Here is a 24,543-nt window from a genome sequence, read left to right as displayed (position 1 = left end):
GCCGATGAATGAAATCGATACAAAGCTTATTGATTTAGTAGTGTGTGGAGTGTCAAAAAATTATCTTTCTTTATCGTTGTTGGTTAGCGACAGCAACGACAACATTGTAGGCGAGCGTCTTTTTCAATAAACATCCTATGAAATTAAAGTTTTCTAAGCAAACATAGTATCAATTGAAGTTTATGTCTAGGAGTATGCAGACCGTTTTTTTTTTAATTGTCAATTATTCGTCCACTGTTAGACGCCGTCGAAGATATAGCAAAACCATAGATGAGTCTATATTTCATTTAAAAAAGGCTACCAACAAATCATTTGTATGATAAGTATACAGTTGCGAAACTGGCGAAGCGAACGCGTGTTCTATCAATGTCGATAACTTCTTTTTCTAATTAATATTATTCTTCTTCTTCTTGGCTTAATCGACCTATCAAGTCACGCCTTCCATTCAATGACCTTTTCGACTTGCCGATGCCACATAGTTGGATAGGCAGTTCTGCCATGTGAAGACTGGCGCCGTTGTCGCCTCGTCACCGGATCGCACCGTTAAATTATTCTATACATTTGAATAGAAAGGTCAAAGTGACGTTAACTGTTAACTGTACTGAACAACGGGGCCGTTAGCCTAAAGGAAGAATGGGAAAAGAAGCCTAGTTTCTTATGTGTCAATTTAGCATGGAGACGCCCAGTACTTCATTAAATTAACCAATAAATATCATGTACCCATGCCTACACCCGGCTATATTACTCTCTAAATAAACCCTTTTAAAGATTGAGGGCTCTTTGTTCCAATGTTCCAATGTTCCAAATGCTTGTGAAAGCTCACTTATAAAATCTGTCAAAACCCTATCTTTGAGCAGTGGTTTGGCGGGCTTTTTACAGGGTGTTTTCCTGTTTTGCTTGCAAGGCGGGCACCGATCGACACAAACAATAGAAGTTTTTTATCTAAAAATTCAATATAACTCCTTTGTATATATTTCATCTATTAGTAAAGTAAAAACACGTCATTTAGAAGGGTCTTTACACTATTATTCTTCTCAGTTTTCTTTCTTTGGCGCGAAAGCTTCGAGTGGTCTTAGTCAGCCGTTTTTGCTGCAGTTCACTTAAATTAATCGTTGTTCAATAAATTGTTTGTTACAAGGGGTGTGGTGTTAAAAGAAAGGTGAAAAACTTATGAGCTAATTGTAAGCAATACGGCTTGGCCGTTCTAAATGATAGAAAAATTTGTTTTTTGCTGAATACACTAATACTGGTACAGGTACATCTTTGCGTGATCAATCGAAAAAAAATTATGGACGAAAATCTTTGAAACCATCGAATAAAATGTCAACATTTTTGTTTCCTAGGGCTCAATCAATATCTGCAGTCAACAAAATATGGGATTATATTTAAATTATCAAAATCACATCATGTGCGATAAGAACCAACACAACCAATTAACAAAAACAATATCTCTTTTCCTCTTTTTTTTCAGATGTGTTTAAATTCATATTGAATGAAAAACGTAAACCATCCTCACTAGAAACATCATCAGCGTACGACTAATTGGTCTCCAATCAATCAATTCTACAATTCTACAGTCTCGGACACTTTTGAAAGTTTCCAAACCGTACGAGGAGATGATCACGTGCAGCCATCATCATAACTAGAAACCCTTGGCCAACCACACACACACACTCTCTCACACACGCCACCACTCACAAACAAACCCACACCCACGCACACACATAAGCCAAATGAAATCCCGATCCGATGAGCCAAGCTCATCAGCATGCCTATCACCCATGTCCAGCCGTACCGCACGATCGAATACGATCGAACCTACGCAGATCACCTGTTGCCGTCGAAGCTTGCGTCACAAATCTCACAGATGGCAGCACCGCTGTGGCTGGCCCACGGATGGATCATCGACCAGTGCCGCCCTGATGCTGGCAACACTGTCAACACTCGCCGTGTTCACGGTCACACTTGCGACAACCAAATCCGGAAGCGCTTCCAACCCGGCCGTACTGATTTCGCACGACCACGACGAACCGAAGACACTGGCCCTGGCCGCAGCCGCCGGCCAGAAACAATCACAGCAAACGTACTACAACAGCCGAGGTGGCGGCAACCCGTCACGACAACAGTGCGCCCTGTCGGAACACACCTGCACCAATGGACGGTGCATTCCGTGGGACAAGTACTGCAATAATGTAAATGACTGCGGCGATGGCAGTGACGAACCACGCTTCTGCACACGTAAGTACCGAAACCGAGGGTTGGGGATGATGGTCGGAAGGCAAAACATTGCTTTCCGGCGGCATATTACCAAACACCGACAAGCGGAACGCTATTTCCTGAGTGTTTTTGCTCCGTTTCTGGAAGCTATTCTCATCCATCAAACACAAGCGGAGCGATGGGTGTGGGGTGAATCCGAGTTCTTTTTTTTTTGTGTGTCTTCAAACAGCACAAAACAAATGCTCATACCATAATGGCACGCTTTTGCTGTGCTGTGTTTGACGAAGCTTTTGATGCAACGCTGCTGCTTCTGCTGCTTCTGCTGCTGGTTTACCGGAAATGGATTTCTCTTTAACCGTTTCCATTGTTGTTTGCAGTCTGGGAAAAAAAACCTTCCCATACATCCATAAACGCACACCACTGGAAGTTTGTCGAATGCAGCTGGGTGTGCTCCAGACAACAACAACAACAAATACCGGCAACACGACGAGCCATTCAACTGCAATTTGTCTTTATTTCTTTCCGGTTTTTATTTTTCTTTTCACCGAAACGATAGGGACCAAAAACAAAAAACTGTCACCAGCCGGAAACACAAATCCACACATTTTCCATTAGCCATGCAATAACGTGGCACGTCCTAATGTGAAAGGAAATGCATGATGAAGCAGGTATTATGTGTTTTGCTTTTTGGGAGCATCCATTCTGCTTGCCGTACGAAAAGAATGTACTTTTCGCATAGCTTTGTGGTAAAAGAAGCGGAACTTAAAAAAATAGTTCACTTCGTAGTGGAAGGATACGTTGGTGGTAGAAAGTTTTGGAAAGTTATGACAATTCTAAAAATGGTGCATCTTCCGTCCGACAGAAAGTATTCAACGAAATACAAAATAGGACATTGACATAGGAAGACTACAGAACAATACAATGTTGGATAACTCAATCAAAACTGATAAATCGATTGCTTCAATTCCATTATCATTAAACTAATGTCTTTAAGTTATTATTTTACGGTTAGACAAGCAAAGTTGACTTTCATAAATTTAGTAAGTTATTCTTCTTTGTGGCTTAACGACTTTATAGGTCACGCTGGCCATATAATGACTTATTAAACTTGATGATGCCGAGTAGTTGGATAGTCAAGTCCTTACTGCGGGTAAGCCATTCGAATGGGATTTGAATCCTGGTCCTGCCGTGTAAATTAAGAACGCCGCCCTTGGTAAATTAAGAACGTCATTACGACGGAATCTCAGCAGTAGCAATTCACTATCAATCCATGTTCTAATGAAGGATTAGCTATGCTTCTAGAATATGGGAAACGTTACCAAATAAAGCTGTAAAGATTAATCTTTCGTTTGAAGAGCTCTGTCCGAATAGCATTCTACTCCGCTAATTTGGCTCTTAGACTTACAGAGGGCTTTGTAAGGAGTAAAAATGATTTTCTTGACAAGATGATACCCTCTCTTATTTGCTGAAAGGTGGATAGCCACTCTTTTGTAGAAGATACAGCGTTTTGCAAGCTAGTTTTACTTGTAAACTACATTTTTCATTTCTGTAAAGGACTTTTTCACTATCAAATTTATATTTTAAATCCGCCAAGAAAATGTTCACTATTGTCAAATCATATTTCACCATTGTTAAAGGGAGCGGGATGGTCAGTGTCTCTAAACCCATATTGGAGTCCTTTACAGTTATCAAATATGCAATTCGCAAGTAAAAATAGCCTGCAAAAAGCTGTAACGCTCCGGATGGGATTCGATACGTGGTAATACAGTTTAAAGGATGACGCCGCTACTCTTTGTTCTACATGCCCCAACCCTAGCACAGTATTTCCTATATGATCGAAAATTGGAAAATAAATAATGGTAAGAAAGATTCCTTCATTTGAAGATAAATAGCATAACTAGAAAAGGAATCAATTTCTGGAGATGAAACATGCTGGTGCAAATACCTTAAACCCCGGTGTAGCGACCTTGGCCGCTACGATAGAGACCGTCGATGACAGCTGGTAAAGGCGGCCGTATCCGTAAAGACGGCTAAAGAACCTGAACCGTGAAGTAGGAAAGAAGGTGAGAGAAAGATGATCGTGGAAATGGAGAGAGGACAAGACGGATGATCGAAGGAGCTAACGGGCGATGGCGGGAAAAAAAGATGAAGGGATTCTGGTGTCGGTGCTTGGCTAAAGAAAAAGTGGAGACAATTTAAATAAAAGTTCTGGTGTTGGGGATCATAAAGATTATTATTTTCTTTATAAATAGTTCTAACCTTTTCACCGGTCTATACGAAGCTCACCTTGCAGCGTAAACTTTAATTTACAAAAAAATGCTTTGAGTATTTTCATCAAATTTGGTCAAAAATCGACACAATCTTGCCATAAAATCAGGCTTGAGATGCAAGTTAGGCTTCGTGTAGACCGGATTTTAAATGAGACTTTTGAAAATAAACACTCAATCACATCAATCGTAAATTAATTTATTCGAAAGACGTTTTCCTCCTGTAAATGTTAAAATTCTCAAACCAATAATTTCGGTGTATAAACTAATAGATTCAATTCATCAAATCTAACCTCACTTTCGCTTTTGTATTATACCTCAAACTTCATTTTCCATGAGAGGGAAATGTATGCTACAAATATACAAATATGTTTCGAATTCAAACACTACCAGGAAAAAATAACACGAGATGTGTTACTGTGCCCGAAAAATGAAGGGACTTTGCGATTTTTTCTTAAATGGTTTTTTATTAGGCCAAATGAAGGTCATCACCTACGAAGTAATCCCCTTCCGATGCAATGCACCTCTTCCACCTCTTCTCCCACTCCTCAAAGCAGGTGGAAAACGCGGATGCTGGAATGTTCTTTAGTTCCGCCGTCGCTGCGACTTCTTTCTCCTCGATAGTGTCAAAAAGATTTCCTCAAAGTGGCCATTTTAGCTTGTTTAACAGCCAGAAGTCGGTTGGTGCCAAACCAGCTGTTGTTTTTCCACAAATCCGGCCGCTTTCGCCGGATGGAGGTTCCGAAAGGTCTCCAAAAGGACCGACGATTGTTGACCACCAAATCCTTGATTTCCTTCGAGGTGAATGGTCTCCCTGGACGATCATCGTCTTCGATCATGTTACCTCGTCTCGGCCTTTCTTGAAATCACTGTACCATTTGTACACCATTTTTTGTAAAATCCACAATGTTTCCGCAGCGTTTATTTCATTGCGCAAACAAAATTTGAAACATGCGCGCTGCTTCACAAACCTGGACATGGTCAATATGGACAAAAATACTTGGCGCAGCTCCGAAAACATATTGTCACGCCTAGCCAGGTTGATGTTGTGACTTGAAACGTGGTCAAAACTGTCAAAAGCATACATATTGACAAACAAAAAATTAAATCAAGGGGCTTCAATTGGCGCACAAAATTTGACATCCAATGTCACCTTACTTTTCGGGCACAGTAGTAAATGAAGTTTGAACATGAAACGTAGAGTTTTTGTGACGGTTAAGCCAGAAGCAGATTATTCGTAACAGACACTGCTATTCGTTTAATGTAAAATGTTGCTTCTGTGTACATCTTCAATATATTCTGATATTTATCATCACCTTTATCGTTCCTAGTGAAGTTTTAATGAAAGGTTACTATAATAACCTAGCTAACATACTCCATTTACTGAAAAATTATCGCTTGTTGTTCCAACGTGAATCTAATTCTTCGAGAAACCTAATTTTACAACCTAACCGAGAAACCATTACGTTGCAGTTCATTGAACTGGACATTCTGTTTTCAGTTTCCCAACACTTGGTTTCCATTTTACTTCCTCTGACTTGATGTTTCACAGCGTATTGGATTGCGTACCAGGCGTATCCGTACCACTTTACCAAGGCTTCAGTGAACATTTAACTCGCGTGTGTTTGTGTGTGTCTGTGTATAGTCTTTTTACGTTCACAAATTTCATTTTGAACGTATTTATATTTCACGCTTACACACGCTAAATGGCACTCGGGTGATGTAATTTTCACTTCGTGCCCGTTTGCATTTAATTTTTTCCGACAGTTTTGGAGGAATGAAAAAGAGAGAGAAAAAAGAGAGCAACGTAACAATAACAAAACAAAAACGCAAAACATCCGCGATGTGAATGACTTTCAACTTTGTGAAACGTAAACACATACTAGGTTTTTCTGTTTATTGAACCGGCCGTATGCCATGCGTGTTCTCTTATGTGTGCCACCATGGTTCGTGGGCTTTTTTAACGTTTTCCAAAGTGCCAGCTCCGTAACCCTGAATTAAGTGTTTCAAAGCAGCGTGCTCGTGTAGCGTGAATAAAATGCTGGCGTCAAATTCAAAAACTACCACCGGGACCCAGCACCTACCAAAATTCAATCTACGCCACTAGGTGCACCGAAACGCGGTTCTTTCACAAAAAAAAAAGAACTTCACCAGCCAAAACTATTTAAAAAAAAACTATCGCAACCCACCAGGCTGTGTAAAATCGATTTTCACCTTCACCACCACCAATTTACGGTGACAGTGAACAACAACCAAACAACAAAAAAAAAGGGAAAAACTCACATTTGCATTCACTCTTACGGATAGAATGGAGAAGGCAAAGAAGAGGAACAGAAGCGAGCCAGAGCGGGAGCAAAAAGTCCGAAAACTGGAGCACACTAGCATCGTGTATGCATAATGCCTACCATGCTAGAGCATGGCAGGAGAAGAAGACGGAATAAAAAACTATTAAACTCGACAACTGCATTCCGGTGCACTTTTTTGTTCGTAGAACTTGAAGCGCCATTTTTTTTTTTTTTTTTTTTTTTTTGCTCCACTCTGATACCGTCACCGGTGCCACACTGCAGTGATAGTACGGAACGCTTTCGAAATAGGCTGACAGACAAAAACTGGAAGTTGATAGTGGTGTGTGGGCTGTTGTGTAATGTGGATGGCATCGCGGATAGGACATCGCTTATCCAGCGGATGAACGATGACGTCGATGATGACGAGTTGCAGGAAGCAGTGATGTGATTGGTTGGAAGGCACCAGCAACACGAGCAAATTTGTGACGGGCCAGAAAGAAGAAGTGCATGCCCAGCTACAAAGTCACTGTGAGGGTTTTTTTTTCTTTTCGCTTGTTTTCACGTCCAACCATGCTCGCCGATAAGCGTTGAAGTAGTGAAGGGTTTCTCCCCTTTTTTATGTTCTTGTAGCAGCGAGTGTGTGCAGAGTAGCACAACTGCACAAACTGTCGTGTGGTTTTCCGTGATCAGCAGCAGGTGCAATGAAAGAGAACAAGGCTTCTACCAGTGATAAAGCAAAGTGTGTGTGTTGAATTAAAATGGTGAGCAAGATAGAGCGTACGGGGTGAAGCATTGGCTTATTAACAACGGAGGAATATTGTTGCAATAAAACAACGAAGAATGTGAGCCGGAAAAACAGAAATTCGAATACATAACAAATGAAAAATTACTTTAAAGTTTATACGGGGAAAACTTATACATTGCTTTTACTGCAGTGGTACGGATTATTGTTATCATTATTTTCCACTTTTTTTATGACAGTTTCGTAATCACAAATGCTAAACTAATACTTTTTTTTGTCCTTGATTCCATTGTATGCTCCCTCCCGTCGCCTTCGAGACAGACCTTCTCTCCTTATCTCGTAGTAGTACACGCCATGACCAAAATGACTGTTTCATATGAGCGCTTATGTCCTTTGATGATCATTATTATTTATTTGATTATTTTATTATTTATTTGAATCCCTATATCTTCATGTCCTGTCTGTATGTTTCCTCTTTCCTCTTCAATTCTTTGGATAAAATTTTTTTTTAAATCCGTGTGGCATGCAAAAAAAGTTAATAAATAAATAAGTAATTTACACTACTTAGAATCGCCTTTTTTTCGCGCATTCCGTACATCTACCACGTCGTGTGGATGAAGCGGCTCCCTGCCAAGAAGTTCCTTGAGTGGTTGACCGCAATCTTTCCTCTACATAACAGGTTGGCTGATAAGTCCCCGGTCTAACAAAGAAAAACACATTTTGTTGGTCAAAATTCGTTTTATTATTCAACATAGTTCCCTTCAAGAGCGATACAACGATTATAACGACCTTCCAATTTTTTGATACCATTTTGGTAGTACTCCTTCGGTTTTGCCTCAAAATAGGCCTCAGTTTCGGCGATCACCTCTTCATTGCAGCCAATTTTTTCCCTGCGAGCATCCTTTTGAGGTCTGAGAACAAGAAAAAGTCGCTGGGGGCCAGATCTGGAGAATACGGTGGGTGGGGAAGCAATTCGAAGCCCAATTCATGAATTTTTGCCATCGTTCTCAATGACTTGTGGCACGGTGCGTTGTCTTGGTGGAACAACACTTTTTTCTTCTTCGTTCTTTTTTCGTTCGTCAAGCAACCAAAAGTTGCTTGACAAAAGACGCTCTGTCTCACAAACTAAATGACATACAGACGTCAAATTTTGACACGAATCATTTGAAGGTTGGTGCTATATAAAAATAATATGCATTTAATACTAGCGGCGCATTCTATGTGTCAGACCGGGGACTTATCAGCCAACTTGTTACATACACAATTTAAAGCAAACAAAAGAGCTACAAATCTCTTTAAACGAGTACAAATAAACTTTTACTATGATGACTTATGGAACACAATATGTTCAAACCATTGGTTGATGTTTTAGATATGATTTCAATGAATAAAACAATCAATGGAGGGTTGCATTCAATGTCAATGAACTTATACTTTAAAAGTATTTGCAAATTGAATGAAGAAAACTGAACTCAAATTTATATTTTTACTACCGCTATGAATACGTTGTGTTTTAGCTCTCGATCAATTGTCTTTAACATCACATTTATTATCTGTGACTATAAACAACACATCACAGTGTTATCATTTTATGTGAGACTGCTTTAGTTGACATAGTCCACGAATTGCTTTTAAAAACTTTTAGATACTTTGTACGGTTCCAACGCCTTGTCGTGCGTAAAATGCGTCAGAAAGTAGAGCAAAAGAGAGGAATAATTTCTACAAAAAATTCAAGGTGTTTCCAACAAAAAACCAAATCGTTCTATGAATGTTATCTCTGAATAATAAAATGGAAAAATATAGTGAGGCTTATAATATCTTCTGTTTATGTTCTGTTTATGAGTTTTATAATATCTTCTCCCTTCTGAGCAACGACAAATACATTTAAAAGGAGCAGCCATTCTAAATGTTGGAGATTGTGTAGTATAGCAAAAATGATTAGAAATTGTTAACGGACAGTCATATGACTACTTTATCGTTGTGAAACTAGGATAAAATCCATATGAGGGATCAAAGCATTCGCCTGAAAGTTGGGCACACTTTTTTTTATTTTATTTTATTTATTTTTTACGTAGGAATGACCTGACCGTCTTATGAATACCACGCAGTGGGGTAAGTCAATCCTCACTACGGGAGGACGTTCCGAATGAGATTTGAACCTCGGTCTTGCCGTTTGAAGACCGGCGCAAATGTCGCCTACACAACCGAGCCGCCCCAGTTGGGCACAATTGGTGTTTTTCGATTTAAAAATAAAATATTTCCATTAACTATTTTTCCAACGAATCTTAGGCTACTCCTCTCAGCACTGACCTCAGCAGGAACCAAGTTTTTTGGGAACTTTTGTAAGAAGTCCTTATTCAATCTATTTCGAATGAGATCCATTCGAATTCTGTGTAATTTCAACGAAGTAGGGAACAGACAGTAAATAGTTATGCACTCAGCAACCAAATTATTGACCAGGCCAACTCAGCATTCTACGATGCCTGATCAAATCACACCACCTTCTCCACAGAGTCACTAACACGCGCTACTCATTCCACTATCTTCCCGATAAAGCTGAGTGAGTAGATACATAATCAAGTAATACGACAGGGCAAGAAAGGAAAGAAGTCAGTCAGTTTTCGGTTTTTACTATATTTAGAACGTGCGGATTAAGTAGTGCAACGGAGTAAAACAATAAACTTCCATTTTTTTAAGTTCAACCATCCTAAACTCTTTATTATTTATAGACAAAAACGGCTATAGGATAGTATAGAGTTTTTGGGCCTTTGTTAGTTAATTAAAAGCACAGGTTTAACGTTTTGCAAAAAAAACTTCATTTGGAAAGATAATTGGTGTGCTTTAGCTGTCGGGAAATGATACTGGAATAAAGCAAAGCTCTAAGAATTTTAAAACTATTTCTATTTGCTTTTGAAATATTGTCTAATTCAAATTAGTGTCTAATATTCAAATATAAGTTTCAATTTGCTAGACAGCTTAAGATTCTTGTTTGCCAAAAAAAACTTTATCAATCACATTCAAACCCGTTCATTATTAATTATAAATAACATTCAAACCCGCACCATACCAGAAAGAAGGATCTGTCAGTCTATCTGTACAATCAACGCACTGAATAGACTTTCATTTCTACGCACAAATTATATCTTTCTGAAACGAAATTGAAATATTAACTTTTTTGTGAGCAACCTCATACAAAACAATAACGCGAATGTAATGAACAAAACCAAACCTCCAGACCAAAGTTGTGCCCACTTTACTGCAAAACACATTCAACCATCACTTAAGCACCATTTACTCTCACCATTACTTCCAACAATGATTTTCCTATACGTTTCAATACACCCAATCGTACGAGATACATCATGCCGGTGGAAGTACCTACTATTTCCCATCATTCTGCATACATAAATACCATTCATTCTCGCTTCCCTCGCACCCCTGCACGAAGTAATTGATTCAAGTCCACTCACCGAATGCAATCCACTTCCACTCCAATCTAGCCCAAACGATCGAGCTAGCTCAACAGTTGCACTCCAGAAGACAAACCATTCCCACTTGGCCACGTGGGTGGCGAATGTGGTCCTCCGGTCTGCCGTGAAACGATGGCCACGTTGCAGCTGAAAGTCAATCAAAACCTTCCCACTTGTCTTTCGCTTTCTTCTGCAAGTGGTTCCGAACCGAAAGTGGGTGAATTATAACCTGTGCAAGGACATAACAGCAGCAACAACCCGGTCGGATGTATGGTCACTTTGGCTGATTCTCAATTATTTGTTTTGGAATGCTCTGCTTCTACCAGGACTAGGGTGGATAGTTACTTGCGAAAGAATTCGTTTAACCCATTTTTTTCCTATTTATACTCATTTTTTTGTTGTTTTTCGCTCTTCTCGCTCCCCAGGATGCAACCGTACGTACTACGGCAACATTGGACTGACGTACAATCTGGAGCTGCACCGACCGAAGGAAGACCGGATACCTTACGTATGCATCCTGACGTTCACTGCTGCCGGAGGCAACTACGGTGACATCGTTCAGGTACGTAACGGACGACCATTGTTTGAATGTCCTTGTGGTTTTTTTTCCCTTTGCTTTATTCGTCCACAAACTTCAACAACCATAGAAGTAACATCATCTCTCTCATATATGAGGTGCGATCAGCATCGTCGTAGCTCGAGCGTCGATCGAGATTGTTCCGCATCAGGAAACACTTTTGAAAATCATTTTTCTCACACGCCCGCTTACCGGCTTCATTTTCAAAATGGATCAAAAGCAACCCTTAAACCACCGGAAAAAGGCGTTGACACGTGTCAATGTGGTCGGCGCGCACATTGCACGCAAAACGCCTACCCAGCCCTGTCATCAATGTGTGAATCAATCAATCAATCAAGCCCTTTGCTGCTTTGACTTTTCCCACAATTTTGTTCAAAGTTTTGCATACACACATTTTATCACGCTGGAAAGCGTGTTTCATTCCAATGGCGTTAAGAAAAAAGGTAACATTAAACCAAAAAGCACAACTGCTTTTGTCCGAACGGATGCAGGTTGCAACTGTTTGTACACCTGCCCAAAGGCGAACTGATTGTGCGCATTGGTTTTATTTTCCCATTCGAAACCATTCCAGTTAAAAACACGATTTAACAGCAACAGTTTTTTTACGGCCATGGATCATAGCATTCATACCCCAAGGGTGCGTTTGTTTTGTTGATTTCTCTCATCGCTCGCGCTTTAGCTTTGAATTTCAATTTCAATTTTGCCCGCATGCAAATACATCAAATTTATCATCCGTGACAGGGTTGAACAGGGTAGGGGAAAAAGGCGGCACAACTACACAACACAGTACACACACACACACTGCCGGAACGTTGCATTCCCTTCGGGGAATGGAGAAATGATCATAAATCGTGAAAATAATGTCATAACACCACAAAAAGGCGAGTGATCGCGTCGGACTATCGGGTTTTTGTTTCCAATTCCATATGACAACCCGTTTTATCACGCTCTGGGAAGAAAAAGCTCGATTCTAAAGTCCGTTTTTTGGTAGAGCATCACGGAACGGAACTGGGAGTAAAAATATGTTCCCTACCCAAACACTGTTACTGCCTTTCCTTGACTTATTTTGCCCGATAGCAGAATAGTCAGTCTTGTATACGCGAGACGGTCCGAATGGGATTCGATACCTGCCGTGTAAAAACTGGTGCTTCTACCGCTCCGGCCACCACACCCAAACTCCATTTATGCAACAAAGATGAAATTTAATCGATCCACTGAAAGCTTTTTGATGTTTCATCAAAATTTAATTAAACTTGATCCGCCGATCGTTCACACATAGTGTCAGAAGTTTTTTTTTTTTTTTGCATACGTTTCAATGAAATTTAATTCCACTTTCCGCTACCTTGCGAGCAATATGTTTGCAACCGAAATTTGCAACCCACGAACAAAAGCGAGTGTGCTGATTCGAAAATGATTAACCCTTTCCCTGCCATCATTTGCACACAACCAGGGCAGCACCCTTTTTATCCACGGACAGCAAAAAGAGCACACGTTCGAACGGTTGATCTTTTCATGCATACTAAATCATTTATCCAGGAATGCGAGCGTGCCTTTTACCGCGTTTGCTCATCAACTATCACACACGGATGGAGGACAATGTTTGATCAAATGATAAAACTTCGAACAAAGCTAGTAATAGGAAGAGTGAAACAAAAAAAAAATCCCTCCATCATCTTCCTTTCCTGTTCATCGATGTAACGTTATACACGTTCAATTTGATGTAGGTTCAAAATTAATCCTACCGGAAGCATTGGAAACGAGTTACATTCGTTGAAAGTTGGATGGAGGCGCATGGTGCTTTATGCTGTGGAAGCTTTTGTAATGGGGACGCCTGGTGGTTTGTAGTTTTTTATGGATGTTCCCAGTATTTCAAAATGCTGATTGACATATCTCACAGCAGAACAAAGCGACAAGTACAATTGATAGTATTTATACATAGATCCTTTACTTTCCTTCAGTTTTAATTTTTCATGAAAATAATAGATCCGAATATTTATTTTAGAAATGAAACTGAGATCCCATATAATCGAAATTAAAGCAAACACACAAAGCAGTAAACGAATCATTACTACTGCAAAAAAAAAAAAACTTAAAACCTATCATCCAATGTCACTTCACGTTGTTCTCATCTACAGTAAACGATAAGGATCACTATCAAAAAGCCCATATCCTCTGCTCCTTCTTACTGAACGAACTGACAAACGCAAACAGCTAGACAGAGCGGCAGACAAACTCAGGCAGAATCATAATAGCACGCCAAACAGATCCGATTTGTACCAATCTTTGTAGCCAAACACAATTTTAGCTCCCAAAATGGCAAAACGAGAGAAGAAAACATTCTCACAAACACACACTGTTATAGAACGCTTTTCACACACCGAGGCATAGACGATTTTCTTTTTGCTTCATGAAAAGATTACCTTTCAACAAAGAAATGCCCTTTCGCACTTCTCTGCCTATTTTTTTTTTTTTTCTCTAATGCTGTTTACTTTCCCAAGCCAGATAGCAGGACAGATTATTCTCCGAATTGAAGACACCTTAATACGTGTATTGATTTTCGATTTTACCATTCTCCTAAAACCCAGAACCCTACGTGTTACATGACATTCCGGTCAATCGTGCCAGTGACCTGGAAAAAATAGAATAAGCCAAATGTCACCTAAAGGACGGTTTAGTTTGGTGTAAGTTGAATCATAGTAGTTGCAGTCGGATTGACGAAAAAAAACTTTAAGCAAGACACAGTTTAACACTGTTCAATCTCTTCCCGTATTAAACTATCTCGTAATTAACACATTGACCTTATAGAGTTTATAAATAGACATCATGTGTTTCTATACTGTGACATTTACCAGCAGAAAAAGCATTTCAATGGCTTTGATTTGAAATAGCTTCCCCAGGAAGATGGCAACCATGCGTTTGAATCCGTGTTATGTCATGTCAGCTACTTAATACGATTAATTTTGCCCCCATCGAATCACTTGCTTTCTTCCCTGTAAAACAGCTCTATCACCCGCCGTCCCACCGATATCACCAGCCGATTGTGTGTTTCTGTTACGCCAACAGATTAGATCGATTTATCGGTCAAGCACAATAACAACCGTCGATGACGGTCGCAAGCTTGCTTCTCGTGTCCGTATCGTATCGGGCCCCCACCCGATACATTCCATATTCAACCAGCAAGATACCATAAAATATGTCCACCTACCTCCGCAACCAATCACCAAACACCACCAGAAACCAGGAGTGGGTCAAAATCGAAGGCTAAACCTCCACCCTTCGTTTCGTAACGTCGTCCGAAAAATGGGAAACGACCAAACGACGGCCGCGAGCTCGATGAAATGCACATAAAACTAAACCTATTTTGTCTTAATTTATGAGCATGTCGCACGAACCAAACTAATAACGCTTAGACGCGTGTCCGTATCCACCCCCGGACACGATCCTTCGGCCGTGCACGGCCACACACGAAAATGCCCAGGGCGGGCCACGTGCTTCATTTCGTCGCAAAGCACCAGACCGTAGTGGTCTGTGATTACCCAAGACGGCAACATACAGGCACAATCAGCTCGATGTTGCCGCTGTACGACAACAGCAGTACGGCCCGGGCCAAGTGGATTGAATAGCGAAAGGGGTTATTTTTTGTGAACCAAGCCGGTGTTTGTCGTTCACATAAACTTGTTTGCTTAAGGTGAAGGAAAGTAGCTATGGACATGAAAATATCGATGAAATCGTTTCATTACACTTCGATAGTGCAAGCATAACAAAGTTCTGATTTATGTATTTATGTGCAAATGTATGCTTAAATAGATCTACAACTACAAAATATTTCTACAAAGCAATAGTCTTCGATCAAAACTATCGACACGTTGTAATAGCAGGTGAAAAAACCTATAAAGATAAATTAAACATTTAGGTGAATGAATCATTGAATACAATTCAAAATAAAGCAATAAATCTTTAACTGAACCATCTAACACATAAAACTCCAGGAATATTGTACAATTTTGCAGAAGATAGTGTGCAATAACATTATCTATTTATTCAAAAGCTTATTTTAATCCATTTATCTTTGACATCTGGTCGAATTAAATCTTCATAATTGTCTTGCATTAATAAAAAGCTCAGGTTTTTTTGGTTTTGTTATTGTTTAAAATTCATTATAAGAACTGTTTGCCGTACAGGCAATACAATCATAAACTGATTCTAATTTTAAACCCAAAAACTAATGTAAATTGTGCGAGCCAGAGTAAAAAATAAGCCAGGATCGAAGAAAAGAGCAGAAGAAGCTTTTGCTTTTTACCACATTCAAACAATAAACTTTAGTTGATTACCTAAGGTGAGTTAAACGGTATCTCACTCTACTTTGCTAATCAAATCAGTGATTTGATGATTTTTGTATCATTCCAGAAACGTTTTCTTAAAAAGCAAAATCTGCAGACACAAAAAATTGTTATAAAAATATAAAGATAGAATAGATTAAGCATAGACATATTTTGAACCTCTTTTAAACATAAATCCTGATGAATGAGAACATCTCACAAATTTCTGTTAATTGGCTTCGCTTGCATTTGAAGGCAAACATACCTTACCGAATGTTTTTAAAATTAGCACAAAATATATTGTAAAATAAAAAGAACCAAACTTTATTAAATGCACTTTTGAGAAACTACGAAGCATACGAACACCAATGATGTGAACTAATTTTTTTACCACAAATTATTTGGTTCTAATAACGAAAACTTGACCAACAACCAATAACTTCGCCTTTGATGAGATAAAAATGAACTATAGATTTTTATAGCACGTCAAAACCTTATAGGCCTGGACTACCACAGAAGCTCAAATTACATGCGCTTTTAATCCCACAACATAACTCAACACACTAGACCGAGCTGACCAACAATCAACCGATCGCCGTTGTTTAACTATCACCAATTCCAATTATAATATTTCTTACTTTGCATCCAAAATCGAAATTGATACAGCCCGCTCTCTTCCCTTCTCTCTCTCTCTCTCTCTCTCTCTCTCTCTCTCTCTCTTTCTTCTCCAACTACAATTCGACCCTTACCTCCATCTCCTACTGCACCAAACGTAATTAGCCATCGTTTATCATTCCCATAATGAACTGTTTGTAACGCGAATGTATAATTAAACCCCACGGTACGGAACCCGTGTCGAGTCTCTTTACCTGTTCATCGTCCTGAGCACCTGATCCATCCGGCGGATTAGTAACGCGAGCGCACACTGGATCTGTTTCACACGAAATCCAGTCTGCGGTAGAATTTCGATAGCCATTTGCCCCAACTTCTAATTGTACCTGTTCGCCAATCATGAGCTCGTGCTAGAGACCACACTAATCCAACGGCTGGATTGGACCTAGTCTCGAGTTGATGGTGGAGTTTCGCAGGGTGGATGGATTCGTAAAGCAAGACCGTCCAATGATAATTTTCCAACCCAGCACGCTGCAAGTTAATTGCAGATTAAATGCAACCTCGAACGTGCTCACGTGGTGAGTGGTTGCGTTTATACGCCATCGTAGCGCGAGCTTCCACTCTCTGTACGTGTACGGTATGGTTAGTTGTGACTCAAGCAGAGGAATTGCAACGTTTTCCATCACCTTTACCACTGACGCTAACCGTAAACACTCTAATACATTATTTAGGAATTGTGTTTCACCCTTGTCCAGAGTAATTGAAGAAGGAAGGGAGAAGGGAGGTCAAGGGAGAAGATGCTGGTTGAGGTAAAAGTTTGGTGTAAATGTTGCAGCGAATACATCAGCACGAAAATAGTCACACGTGCTTGCAACAAACGATCTACAACCAGCATTATTAACCCGTAACTCCGTAGCGAAACCTTAACCTCAACCATTTGTTTGACACGTTGAAAAGCAACTCCCAATGTCTGCGTAATTACGTCTGCCAAGCGAACAATAGAACCGAATTAATAATCAGCGCATGTATGTGGATGATTGTGAGTCTATGAATACAGTTCCACATGCAAGTGGAATGTCGTACATTAATCGTACGTGTATTCGTAGTATATTAGTTTCATGATTTTGTAACAAGTTTATAGCATACGAATTTATATTAAATTTCATGGTGGTTTGCTATGCTCTACAGTCAAAAACTTTACACAACTTTAAAAATCAAACATAAAACCAGCGCCATATTTCTTTCACCCAACAGGTGACGCTCGATAGTTTCACCCTCGGACGGTTTGTGTCGTACACGGAAAATGGCTGCCCGGACGGTTATCTACAGGTTTCGGAAGCGAAACGGGCCAATGTCGGTGGCATGTGGTGCGGCACAACATGGGGCCCAGCAATCTTCTACAGCGAGACCGATTCCCTCGTCATGACAATTAAACTGTTCAAGTAAGTGCAACGACTCGTTTCAACGCTTTGGGTAGTAAGCATTGACAGACAAGCGTTTAAATCCTTCGCTTCGCTGCTCCAGCTGACAGTTGACAGTACCGTGCAAAAAGTTGCACTACAAACTGTTAACCCAATGTTCTTGAACTTTTCGCAGACTTTCGCGTGACCAGAGCGGATACAACTTCGACTTCCGGATACAGTACAAAATGCTGTCCCGTGCCAGTGCGGTCGTGCGGTACGGTGGACACCGACACGAATACATCCCACCGTGGACGAATGTCACGTACATCCCGAACTATCCACTGATCGAGGACTTTACCAACTCGACCGCACACTCCGAGCACCAGACGTACCAGGAGACCGGTTTAGGTGTCGGGTCGGGCCAACAGCGCAATCGGATGATATCGCTCGGTGCCAACGATCTGCCCTACCCAACGACCTACGACAATATGACGCGCGGCAACAGTGGAATGCAACGTGGTGGACCCTCCTCGATCGGAGGTGGTTCAATGTTTGGGCGTATGAATGGGTCGACCGACTGGATGCCGCTTGGGTCAGGTGTACCACCCCGCAAGCAACTTAACTACACCGAACCGCAGTACTATTTAGGTAAAGTGGTTTGACGTGACGTGCGGGACGTCATAATCGTCCCACGGGAATATTACCACCGTCTGGCGTTTTGTGGGTTCTGCATCGCGTTTTGTTTTGATATTTACTCCTCTTTTTTTGTGTTTTTTCCCCCGTACCCACAGGCGATCTAATGCAGGGTACGTTCTGCTCGCGAATATTCACCAACTGCGACAAGAAGGTATGCCGTTTGCAGTCACCCAACTTTCCCGGCATCTACCCGCGGAATCTCACGTGCTATTTCGCCGTTAGGCAGGTGAGTTTCTAAAAGTCTTCACAAAGCAGGTGGTGGAAAGAGCATCTGTGTAATGAATTATTATTTAAAAAATGCCTTCAAAATTCGATACACGAAACGGGGTTTGAGTTGAAAAAAATTAAAAATACCCAAGTTTTAATTGCTAAATTAATTTTCACATAATAAATTTCCTCCATACATCGTTCGAAAAAAAACTTTAATTTCGAGGTCGATAAAATTTTACCAGCAGTGCCGTTAGCTTACTTTTTCAGTGTATTTATTTGAATACAATATCGAAAATAAATGGTCAAAAATTTATTAATTACTCTACTACTAAAGCTTTCTAAACTTCTAACTTTTGAACAAAACACTAACAGAAACACAAAAAAGGAAAAAAAATGCTTAACCACTAGTAACGAACTAAAATGAGAAATAGAGAGTAAATTTCAGGCACATTTGGCATTATATTTAAACATTCATATCTCTGTGATTATGCTATAAAACTAATTCGAATAAGTTTCAAAAATGTTCACCACATTGTTTGTATCCCTGCGTATGAGATTTGTATCTGACATGCAGCTGTAGCTGATAAAATTTCTCAGTAGCGATCCTGGCCTGTCAGTGAGCTCTGTTTAAAAAAAATTATAAAAAGTGGAGACGCCTAGTACTTTGTAAAATCATCCACTTTTTCAAACAATACAAAAAATATTGTTTTTTTTTAAACACAGTTTCCCGTTAGTCGAACCATTTTTGCAGCCTGAAAGAACATTAACAGGCTTATCTCAATCCAAAAAGCTTAATGAAATGTGCTTCGGAGCACTTAGTTTTTTCCCAATAATAATTAACGCGAGAGCGTAAATAAATTCCTAGAATTGTCGCACTCTTTGTTTAAAATCAATTCCTAAATCACCCCCTGCCTGCGATACACAAATGATTCAGGTCTGTCGTGAAATTTTGATTACTCAATTATCTGATTCGGTTGACAGAGTACAGATAAAGCTAAACGTACCAGCTGCGTGGCAAAAGTTTTCCCGACCCGTTCCTTTGAAGTTTGCAAGAAAACGTTATGAATGCTGCCAGCTTCTCCGTTATTTCAGAGCAAATGAATGCTTCTGATTCCTTCGAAAAACCCCCCTGTTTTTTTATCTTACGCTTGATGTGGATGCGCTGGTTGAATACTTTTATGAGTTTTTTGTTTGTCATTCTGCAGCCGGAGATTAGCCTTCATTTTATATTCCCGCCGTCATTATACACGGATAAATGTTGTACTTTTGCCTTACATACGAATCCGTTGGCCGGGTTGCCATAGTACACGAAGCAAAACGAACCATCGGGCGACTAATTGGGATTAAATCGTTTCGCCTGTTGAGGCAATTTACGAAAACCATTCACCACATTGCTCCACTTACTGTTTTTATGAGGGAACGGCGGGTGGTGAGGGTAAGCCCCCACTAGAGAAACTCATCACCAATCCACCCATCTTCATAATGGCTTCATCGTCTTGATCCAGCGCCGAGCAGATAGTGCTTCTCATCTAGCTTCCTTACGATGCGACAGTACCGGAACACTTTACCTTCCAGACGGTCAGGTGGGTATCTGTCCGTCTGTCGTAAGAAAATGTCCTCCACTGTACCGCGGCTGCACCTTCCCCAACCATCTGATTAGGGTTCAATATTTTACTTAGCAATTAAAGCACCATTAAAAGTCACTCTCTTTCGCCCGGAGGAACCCTTGACACCGGTGAACAGGCTAACCACCACTTTCACCACCGTTTGTACGGTGTAGGAAATCCGTCGGTTCTTGAGGTGATGAACAGCGCCGTGTTCTGGCAAGTGTCTGGTCAGATGTGTACCGTCGACGTCGACAAGGGTCCATCGCACATCGCAGCAGCAGCAGCACCGAGAAGCCACCGTGGAACTTTTAATGAATTTTATAAACGCTGATGAATTTTGCAGAACGTATTGCAGATGAAATTTAATTAAACTAGCGGCAAACAAACACCGGGCCTGGGTCGTTTCAACCACCTCGCTTTTGCACCGGGGCTCATTGCGGCCAAGTGATGGGAAGCCCGTGGAGAGTAACTGAGACTGGCATCACTTTCTACTGAGTGAACAAGCCGGCGAATGAGAGAAAGAGAGGGGAGCGACCTCAACCCTCTTAATCATTGGATTTGGCAGACAGGCCGAGATGGATAAATATAAATTTTACCATTATTAGTACGCACCCTTTCCACCCATTGAAAGGACAGTTTTTATGTACGGAGGAGACATGATGTCCCTTTCGGACGTGATGTCACAACGTTCTTCATAACATCGGCAGGATTATGGATCAGTGTCAGTGAAAGGCGGTCCAATCCGTTTGATGATCCGATGCTGATGATTATGAATACGATACGCTTGTTGGATGTGATGGTAGGTGGAGGTGATTCTCTCAGTGCCCAGCTATTCCCACAGCAAGGAGATATTTGATTTAGAGCTTTTTCTCCGCCCAATGCCAGCAACAACCATTGGCGAGTGACAATTTGATGGTTCTAATAAAATGATTGTGCCGTGTAGGCTTTCCACAAGCACACGGCCAGACACGGAAGCATTAAAACTAATCCCATTTCGGGTGGAAAATATCTCATAATCCTTACACTACCTTTCGTACCTGTCCACCTCCACTCTGGTCCAGAGATGACGATGACATTGCTTCAATTAAATATGCATGGCAATGGATTAATGGACGGTCACTTTGAAAGGGTCATTACAGTGTTTAGTGGAACTTTAGGTTTGTTTTTTTACAGTTTTAGTGTAACTTTAGGTTGGTTTTACAGTTCGCACTGGATCGCGCGATCCGAAGTGTTGTTTTATTAGTTTTTATGATGAAAATTATCACAATGAGTACAAATGTAGGGCTATTTTTTATTTGTTACTGTTCAATTTTCAATATGTTGAAGGATGAACCGGTGGCCGAGACGACAACGGCGTCAGCTGGTTACAAAAGGACCGAGAATCAATTTCCATTCGCATCGTTCCACTGTAGTTAGCTCTCTCTCTTATTCAACCACGCGTTAATCATTAGTCTAGTAAGGTGTGATTTAGCAGCCGAAAAGACGGGGCCCTAGTCTCGTCAATCCAACAATAGGAAGAAGAAAGGTATCTACTTGACCATAATTGCAATACCTACTTAATTGTAATGGTACTGCATGATCGTGCTATGTTGTTTGTTCAATTCTATTGTTGTCACAGATTTGACAACTGGAGAGAAAGAGTGAGTTTGGTCAGGTGAACTCAAGATGCGTGAGGATTTTTTTTTTTTTTTGCTGGATTAAGCGAAGAGAACTCAAGAAGTTAAGACAGGATTATTTTTAATTCGCGTGTCGCTCTCCTCATCAGGTTGAGCCTGAAATAAAATTAGTATTATCGTGTAGTTAACAAACCTGTGCCTTTTTCCGGTTGTTGCTTACATTTATCGAAAGATAACTTAAGCTTGCTCGGGTCAGCTTTTGAGTTACAGCAAAGTTCCACCTCGTCATCCTCACTCAAACGATAAATCATCCTATTATATGGAAGGTGGTAACGTCACTCTCACAGTGTAGTGAAAAACTTATCACAGCATCGGCCACAGTTTCTGATCTTCTGTGAGCATCGCCAAAGGACACCACAAAAAATGCTTATTTTTTAAGGTTGTTTCCTGTTACGTTTTCCTGCTTACGAGGACAACCAATTCATGCTCTCAACACATCTCACAAACGCAACAAAGAGTGTAGTCGCCTTTGAACTAAAATCTTGTCTTAAATATGAAGGTTAAAATGTTTTTTTTTTTATTGATCACAATTGATCGTCGACCTGCATCCAAAAAACGACTTTTTGTTTCTATTGAGAAAGGTTGAATTACAATCAGTTATGGAATTTTTAACGTGAGAATTGCCTGCTTAACGCAAAGCCACCAAGCCAAACCAAGCCATACCGCAGGGGGTAATTGGCTTCCGTTGAACTATTGTAGGAGAATCGAAGTCTCGTGAATACAACTATTTTTGTTGGGGAGAAGCTTATCCGATGGTTGTTAGCAAAAGCGATCGGTTACCATTGGAGCTTGATGCTTACAAACGAATGATACTCTTTGGGGCAATGTAAAATGCGCCTGCTTCCGTAGAGGAGAAGTTACTTCCGTTGTTCGACGGCGAACGTCCAAACCCCAACACTTCTTTTGGGGTTTGTCTCGAACGAGCAGATACCAGTCAAACATTTATTATTGAACTACTGCTAGGTTATATACACCATTTGTCGTTACAATGTTTCGTAAGTTTTATTGTATGTTCTTTATTGATGCCCCAATGCCTTTTATAATTATCAGCTTCTCCCGTTCTGACTAAATATTCACAACAACCTTTTTTCCATTTAACGTAGAATCCTAAAATGGAGCTATCGATGTTAATAATACAAATGATTACAAATAAATTTTAACGTGAAAATTATGGCAAACTGTGTAGAGATCTTTGATTGGAAAATTGCTTCGCGAATAAGCTCATTTAGCAAACCTACACTACACATAATACATTGCTTTCTATCTACACTCTTGATTGAAATTAAGATACGAAGAACTTCAGATATCTAATTGATCCATGTGACACGCGTGTACATTCGCATAACAACAATAATTAAACGATAATACGAAAGTACTAATTAACGCCCCGCTTCCGTTCACCTTCCCTTTTGCAGCACGATGTCCCACCAGGTAAGCATGCGTTCATCGTCATCAGTCAACCGAAGGGCAACCTCGTCTGGATATCGACCGAAGCATCAGCCGGTGCCGCTACAAACGCAGCCCGGGGTGGAGACGAGAAGGAAAAACACAAACCTCGCCTCCAGACCTGGAACGAATGTGACAGTGTGCAGGTACGTTGAACAGCCCACCAGGCAACCGATACAAAAGAGACATACCACTCGTTCCGTAGAGTACAGTACGTAGTGAACGATTTGATCGAACCCGTATAGACCAAACTCACATTCGCGACGCAGAAACACACACATTTACACACACACACACACGGCTGCATTGGAGGAAACACGGGAAAAATACGTCCAACGGATGAGAACGGAACGCTTTTCCGCATTTCATTCTTCAGTTCGTCTATTTGCATAAGCGCACATACACACACAAACACACATCACACACAAGCACGCACACTACTCAAGTACAGATACACAGCGCAAGCCAAACTTGCTCCCTCTCCTCCACTCGAATGCATTCTTTAGGTCCTCTTTCCTGTGACCTCATTTTCCTAATCCCTTTCCCAAGAGCCACATATTATCAAAGGGAATCGATAAAACGAAAATAAAGTGGATATGACTAAATTGAAAAAAGGGACCAAACAATCCCCACGCACGGTGCCTCGAGCCGGAAATGGATTGCTCTAGGATGACACTGGACAGTGCTACCGGACACTAGCAACGCTGTTGACCACAATGTGCTATGCCGGGTGAACAATATTCACACTGTAGCACGTGGCTGGCTCCATTTTCTCACCGTGTTGTGCTGTAGTTGTTAGGATGCGGCCAATCATCATGATCGCACTATGGGCAAGGACTGGGATGAAATTTTATGTAACAAGCTAGGCTTAGATGTGTACATATTTGAAGGAACTAGAAACATTTTTGATGATAAGTGACTAAAAAAGCTCAAGAATATTTTATTTCCTCATCCAGTCCGCCTTAGCTTGTAACGAACAAAAGTACTAGGCGCCTCCATCTGGATGTTCTTTTGGT

General features: G+C 40.6%; 1 protein-coding gene across 2 annotated transcripts in view; it reads left to right on the top strand.

Annotated features, from left to right (window-relative positions):
• Positions 1-1,733: 1,733 nt before the first annotated feature.
• LOC126561419 (uncharacterized) overlaps positions 1,734-24,543 on the top strand; it is a 48,621-nt gene continuing 25,811 nt past the window's right edge. Inside the window, exons 1-6 of one of the 2 annotated variants that reach the window (XM_050217552.1) lie at positions 1,734-2,238; positions 11,407-11,543; positions 17,744-17,931; positions 18,086-18,540; positions 18,684-18,814; positions 23,497-23,673. In XM_050217552.1, the coding sequence (XP_050073509.1) occupies positions 1,734-2,238; positions 11,407-11,543; positions 17,744-17,931; positions 18,086-18,540; positions 18,684-18,814; positions 23,497-23,673 (1,593 nt within the window). The remainder of the gene's footprint in view (positions 2,239-11,406; positions 11,544-17,743; positions 17,932-18,085; positions 18,541-18,683; positions 18,815-23,496; positions 23,674-24,543) is intronic. The other variant, XM_050217553.1, reaches the window with a different exon arrangement.

Source organism: Anopheles maculipalpis, chromosome 3RL, assembly GCF_943734695.1.
Source record: "Anopheles maculipalpis chromosome 3RL, idAnoMacuDA_375_x, whole genome shotgun sequence".
NCBI lineage: Eukaryota > Metazoa > Arthropoda > Insecta > Diptera > Culicidae > Anopheles > Anopheles maculipalpis.
Note: the sequence above shows the minus strand (reverse complement) of the source record. Positions and strands in the feature narration are given on the sequence as shown.